This window comes from Triticum aestivum, chromosome 2B (assembly GCF_018294505.1).
Source record: "Triticum aestivum cultivar Chinese Spring chromosome 2B, IWGSC CS RefSeq v2.1, whole genome shotgun sequence".
Classification (NCBI taxonomy): Eukaryota; Viridiplantae; Streptophyta; class Magnoliopsida; order Poales; family Poaceae; genus Triticum; species Triticum aestivum.
Window position 1 is genome coordinate 463,717,769 of NC_057798.1, and position 6,670 is coordinate 463,724,438.

The 6,670-nt window shown below is 49.3% G+C and overlaps 1 protein-coding gene across 2 annotated transcripts; it reads left to right on the forward strand.

Moving 5' to 3' along the window:
- The first annotated feature begins 394 nt into the window (after nt 1-394).
- LOC123045474 (probable receptor-like protein kinase At1g49730) lies at nt 395-5,991 on the forward strand. Of its 2 annotated transcripts, none has more exons than XM_044468534.1 (9): nt 395-810; nt 1,994-2,542; nt 3,322-3,609; nt 3,808-4,069; nt 4,192-4,244; nt 4,339-4,406; nt 4,656-4,745; nt 4,823-4,913; nt 5,058-5,991. In XM_044468534.1, exons 1-9 carry the CDS (start codon nt 720-722, stop codon nt 5,660-5,662), a joined length of 2,097 nt encoding a protein of 698 aa, XP_044324469.1. In that variant the 5' UTR covers nt 395-719; the 3' UTR covers nt 5,663-5,991. The 2 variants fall into 2 exon arrangements, with proteins under 2 accessions (XP_044324469.1, XP_044324470.1); XM_044468535.1 differs by having other exon boundaries at nt 396-810; nt 5,082-5,991.
- Nucleotides 5,992-6,670: the final 679 nt, after the last annotated feature.

Here is a 6,670-nt window from a genome sequence, read left to right on the forward strand (position 1 = left end):
CGCACCGCTGGCCTCCACACGCATCCTAGAGTTAATCTTGACATAGCTTCAATCTACTCTTTATAATTGTGCCACTTTTGAGCGTAAGAAAAAAAGAAAATTGATTCATGCCATCGATTTGTGCACGAATGGTCGCGATGGACACCGCTCGCCTCACCTGAAAGCTGGTGGGAGGTCGACCGCAAGCATCTGGGGCTCACCAGGCCATCGCCCACAAAAGGACACGATCAACGCACACCCTCACAGTACGGGTTCTTGGATACGGCGACGGGTTTGTTTGGTCGCGTGGCCCGGTGAGAGTCAGACCACCGCGCCATGTGCACCCCACCCGTGGTCCGCGGAGCCGGGGTGGACTCCCCAAGTCTTCCTGATAGATAGAGGGGGCGTCGCCGTTGGCAGTTCCGCGCACCCGTGCCCGTGACCGGGAGGAGCCCATCCCAACGATCCCCGCCCACTCTTGCACGCACGGCTAGAAAAAGGCGCCTAGCCGCGCTGCGACCCGCAAAGCAAAGAAGAAAAGCGGCAGCGCCGCGGCCGCAGTCGCAGGCTCGCAGCAACACAAGCAAACGGCATATTGGGTTGGCGTCGGGGCACCGTCAGCCTGGCATCCCATTCCTTCCTTCCGCGCCCTCACCGGACAAACCCCACCTTTCCGCTCCGCTCCTGTTCATCTCTCGCTGCGGCCGATACGAGGGCTGCACCGCGCCGCCGGCCCCCGGATGCGGCGTCCCGGGCCGCTCCTCTTCGCGGCGCTGGCCGCCGCCGCCGTCGCGCTCCTGGCCCCGCTTCCGCCCGCGGCGATCGCGGCAGGTAAACCGTTCTCGCCTCTAGCAACTGGTTGAAGCCCACTCCGCTCCAGTGGCGGAACAGCATTAGCTGCATTTGGTATTTGGGGTTCGAGGGGATCGGTCGGCGATGGCGACGGCTGTGGGCGCGCTTCGCTCAATCACTGATTTCGATTTCTCCCCTTCCGACGCCCATTCCATGCGTCCCTAACGCCTTTGCGTTTTCTCTAATGGTTCAGCCCAGAATATTAGTACAGTACTGTATTTTAGGACTTCATATTTAGGAGAGGCGAACGCGAATAGTAGGCGTTTTAGGTGTGAGATGGAGTCACTTAGCCCGGGAACAATCCCTGAGCACGACTGGTACGAGGCGCATTTTTCGCCTGCCTTCTTTCTGTAGACGCAGTGTAGTTGGCAAGGGGAGCAGGGACCGCCACTGCTCACTCCCCATCGCGTTGGAGTCCCTTCTTAGGCCATTCAATTCGCTTACCTAATGGGTTGCTCTACACGTACGACTGGGCCGATGGACTTTCATGGCTCTTGGATTTCAATAGCCGTTGGACTTGGCTGTCCGTGAGGGTTTCAGTCCTGGCATTTGGCGTTACTGAACCACTGATAATGTCACAAGATATTTTTTATTTGCCTGATGTTCCTCAGGTGCACATGGGTTGTTTTATCGCTTATACTCCCTCCGTTCCTAAATACTTGTCTTTCTAGAGATTTCAACAAGTGACTACATACGAAGTAAAATATGTCTACATACATCCGTATGTTGTAGTCCATTTGAATGTCTAGAAAGACAAATATTTAGGAACGGAGGGAGTATGTGCTAGCCTAGAGTGTACCATCAACTGCTCTATATTCGGTTTCGTAGCAGCTCTGGTGTAATGAGGGAAATAGGGATAGTATGAAATTTATGACAGGCAATCCATTAGGCACGTACCCAGCTAGTACTGGTCATGTGGCCTATTCCCAATGGTGTTAACTTCACTTCTGCTAGTAGATACTAGCACAATTCACGCTGTGAGCATAAGTGTTGGCTTGCTGTACTACATCCGTTACACGTTTTGCTCTTTCTGTGTGAGTGTCACATCCGCTTTGCCAAATTTTGCAAAGATACAGAATGACGAGTCTCCTCTTTCAAAAGTTTGTGATTATGGACCAGCCATATTTGCATCGTTACTCATGTTTGCTGTTTGACCATGCAGATTGTCCGTTAGATTTCAGTTGGCCCAACTTTGCGCTGATAGCTTCTGTATGCTCGGATCAGAATGGGCACTCAAAGTGTTGCCGCTATATCAATGCCGTCCTCACGGTCTCATCTGCAATGTATGCGAATAAAACAGGCACTCTTGGGGTTCCGTCTGAACTTGCCGACGCCTGTATTCGCAATATCTCAGACACCTTCGTGTCCAATGGGATACTTCCTACTGCAGCTTCGTTTTGTGGCCTCGGGATCAAGATTCTGGCGTCCTATCAGTGCGTTGGGATGACTACTATCGTCCAAATGTTACAATCTCCGAATTTCAGTGACGTCACTAGAAATTGTGCAACCTCACTTCCAGATGACGTGAGCTGCAAGAGGTGCTTAAATTCTGGTTTGTCATACCTCCGCCATCTTGTGGGAGAACAAGATAATGTCACATTGAATACCTGCCGCGACGCTGCCTTTGTTGCTTTTGTGAGTCAAGGGAACATATCTACTCTTGATACAGCGGGTTGCTTTTTCAGCGTTCAGGGGCTGAGTGCTCTTCAAGGTTCGAATTTTCTCCTATCTATCATAGAATGGACAGTGCGCTTAGCAAAATTTTGGCCACACATTACTTTTGTATTTCATAACTTATAGAGGGAGAATAGTATTACATACTTTTGTTCTGACTTCTTAATGCTAGTGCACTGCATAAACCCCACAGGATTTACAACTATGATTTGTAGAACTTATGTAGCACCTTATAGAGGAAGGTCACCTTTTCCTTTTCTTGAAGAGTGTTAACTGCTAAGGCTAGTGCATTTCATGAATCAACATGATCATCACCAGTTTTCTTTTCAAAGCTTCAGCTGTGCTGCACTTCTTTTGAGTGTCACATTTGCACATATTTCACAGTATGCAAATTATAGGTATATTATATTAATCAGCACATTTTTGTTGTAGATTTAGTACAAGTTTCATATGGATATACATCTTTGGTAAATGGAGTATATGTGGGCATCTTTTCAAAACTGTTTCATTTTACTATCTTGGTTGGCAAGATGGTTTATTTTGAGTAAGTTGATTGACTTTCTGCTGGGAAAATATACAGAGCTCTTACTTGATTTAGTTGCCTTACAGTTAAATGTGACGTCGTTGGCAGTGATGGCACATATGTGCTTTGTAATGAAAAGTAGTGCCATAGAACATAATGTCCCTTTGTAGTGGCATGTCAAGGGTTAAGGATTTTTCAGTAGTAATATATAATGAACTCCTTTATACTTAAAATGCGCCTTCTTTAAGGGATGCGGTTGTTGAGTGTTGTAATAATTTATGAATCTCATGCAGTGAACATCTCGACATCATCCCCAGTTGGATATCCTGCACCAAATATTCCCCCCAGTCCATTTGCATCGCAAATTCCTGGGGAACATGTTGCTGAAGTGCCATCCAACCATCATCATAGTTACAAGCGTGTACTATTCCCTGCCATCGGGGCCTTGGTTACAGGATTATCAGTTACACTACTGGTAGTACTGATTTTACTCATCCGAAGAAAGAGCAAAGAACTAGAAAAGATTGAGGGAATTAACCCTTTGAAAGTGTTGAGTTCCTGTGTCACAAAGGGCCAAGAAGGTAAACATTTAATGAGCTGTGGTCATGGTGCTGCCTTTCTTTTATTTGTAAGCTCTGTCTCGACAATTTGTTTACGAAATTATGTGTTACTAATTCAAACTTGATGGAGTGATGTTTGAGTCTGCTTTTGAATTACTTCCTATTAGAATTAGTTGGGGACCCATTTCAGTTCATCTGCTTAGCAATATTGTTTTGCAGGTACTTCCACCATTTTTGGCAGATTTAGTTACGCAGAAATGAGAAGGGCAACAAGAAACTTCAGCACCACACTGGGAGGGAATGATAATGCAATAATATTCAAAGGACAACTGAGCAATGGTTCTGTGGTTGCCATTAAGCGCATAGAGAGCTCACCAAAACAAGATCAGCAATTATTCTGCAAAGAAATGGAATTTCTTGGGCGGCTGCATCATCGACATCTTGTTGGACTTAAAGGTTATTGTTTAACAAAATATGAGAGGTAAAGTACGCTGCCGCATCATCGCCATCTTGTCACACTTAGGGGTATTTTTTAACAAAGTTTGAGAAGTAAGGTTCAGGTATTAACCAATTTGTGGTGCTTTACAATTTCCCATCGTTCAGGTTCCAGGTTTATGAATACATGGAAAATGGAAGCCTTAAGGATCACCTTCACTGTAATATCTCACGACTCATGTTTCATTCTCATTCCATGTCTTATGCTACATCATTTGTTGAATTATGTGCAGAAAAGAATTCTTCTGTTTGCAGCGTCAGGTAAACTTTTGCTGCCGTGGAAAAACAGGATCCAAATCGCCATTGATGTTGCAAATGCTATGGTAAGTTTCCGGAAATCTGTTATGGATTCTGAATTGGATCAAGTAATTCATACTGCCCTGCGGTTTTTCCCTGTTTGTCTAAGTCAGCAATTGGAATAGTTGGTGTTCGCTTAAAACTGTAGTTTGTATGTGCACCAAGTGTATATCGGTTTCCATCCATTTCTTTCTATCGACACCAAGTATATTTCAAATGTTGTTATGTTTCTGTTGACTATCAACTATACCAAATATGAGTTACCTTTGTTTCAGGAGTACCTTCATTTCTATTGTGATCCTCCATTGTACCATGGAGACATAAAGCCTAGCAATGTCCTCCTGGACAAGAATTATCTCGCAAAGGTACATGGTGAATAATTTTCTTACACGGGGATTGATCCATACTTGTCAGCAGAGACTAATTGATTGATTTTCAATAGCTTGCTGGGTGTGGCCTTGCACACTGCTCAAATGGTGGCAATACTATCGTCAGTTCCACTCCAGGGACTGTCAAGATCCAGGCAACTCCTGGTAAGGGTCTTGTGCTGTTCTAGAGGTTTTGTTCTGTTATGCTGCTGAAATCTGAACTGCAGTCCCTGGTTACTTTGTACTTCTACTTCGTTTTAGCCTATGCCTGTGAACACTACTAATTTGTTCGATCAACATTTTCGTCAGTACCGTGTGTATATCTCCGTGCAGGGTACGTAGACCCCGAGTATGTGGTGACCCAGGAGCTGACGGCCAAGAGCGACGTGTACAGCTACGGCGTACTGCTGCTGGAGCTCGTCACCGGGAGGCCCGTGGTGCAGGACGACCGGAGCCTCGTGGAGTGGTCCCGCGAGCTCATAGGCACCGACTACCGCCTCCACGAGCTGGTGGACCCGGCGGTGGCGGACACGTTCGACCTGGACGAGCTGCAGGTGATGGCGGACGTGATCCACTGGTGCACCCACAAGGACGGCGGGGCGCGGCCGTCCATGAAGCAGGTCCTCCGGATCCTCTACGAGCGGCTGGACCCGCTGTCCGGCGGGTTCGCGCGTGCCGTGGAGGTCGAGCAGGGGTACTACTACGGCGGGCAGAGCGGGAGGAAGGCGAAAGAGTGGCAGCAGCGGCCGCGGGATGGCGGCGGCGACGTGATCCAGTTCAGCGGCGAGCCGCGGTGCCTGCCATCGTCGTCCAGCACGTCCAGGTCCCACTGCAGCCGGACTGTGCCGCTGGAGGGCAACTCGCCGGAGCCCCAGTCGCCAGCCCACGCCGACCGCGGCGGGTTCTTCGCCTGAAGTCTGATACCACGACGGGATGCCATTTTTTGTCGGTTGATTGGGCATGAAAGAGTTGCAGGCTAGCAGCAGCTGCTTTTTGTGAAACCTCCGTGGCTCCGTCCAGATGGTAGGGCCTGCAGAGGTGATCTTGGAACTCCGCGCGACGCCAGCTTGCGAGTGAGTGATGCCTGGCAGGGTCCCTGGATCGAGATACGTGCTGGCGCGAGCAAAGAGCTCATGGCAGTCAGAGATGGCACGCCATCCCTAGGTGGTTGTTTCGTTCATCACAGCAGCATTGATTTGCATCGGGAGCATTGCGTGCTATTCAATTCCATTCAATTTCTGTACAGGTTTGTTTCATCCCTTGCTGGGATGGAGTACGAGTGGACTAGTGGAGGGATGCGGTGAGAGGCAGAGATCAGTGTCCTTGTCTTCCGTTTTGGGATGAGAGGGGTCCCTCTCCTTCCACAGTTGTTTGGTTGCCTCTGATTGATCTTTCGTTGGCTGGGAAATCTTTTTTTGAACGGTTGCCTGGGAAATCGACACTAGTAGTAGTGGTACGAAGCAAATTCACCGACAAAATTACCAAGGCTAAAGCCAACTCCAGCGCGCGACCACATCCTATCCAGATGCGTTCGTTTAGGGAACGGACATACCAGACGACCCAGTGCGCGACCCCATCCTCAAAAAACGTCTGTTTTTTATCTGCTTCGCTCCATTCTGGGAGAAAAGTTGGGCTGGCTTTGCGTCTGAAACGGACACGGGCGGATGCTCACTGCGTCGTCCTCGTCCGGGGCGTGTCCTTTTGCGTGTGACCCTGGCCCGCCTGTCATTGGCCCACACACCGACCCACCCACTCCTCTCTCTCCTCCTTTTCTCTCCTGGCCCACCACGCACACACACCGCCACGAGGCATAACAACCGTGGGCGTCGAGGAGCACGCGGCGCTCCCGTCGGCCGGCCTCGCCTCACCGTCGTTGAGGCCCGTCGCCGCGGCCGGCGAGCAGGCAGGGGCGTAGGGTGCGC

Excerpts from the sequence above, each read along its gene's own strand:
- LOC123045474 (XM_044468534.1), top strand. The coding sequence starts at position 720 with ATGCGGCGTCCCGGGCCGCTCCTCTTCGCGGCGCTGGCCGCCGCCGCC. Across the intron at positions 4,070-4,191 it reads TGTTTAACAAAATATGAGAG|GTTCCAGGTTTATGAATACA; the intron begins GTAAAGTACGCT and ends CCCATCGTTCAG. Across the intron at positions 4,245-4,338 it reads CCTTAAGGATCACCTTCACT|CGTCAGGTAAACTTTTGCTG; the intron begins GTAATATCTCAC and ends TTCTGTTTGCAG.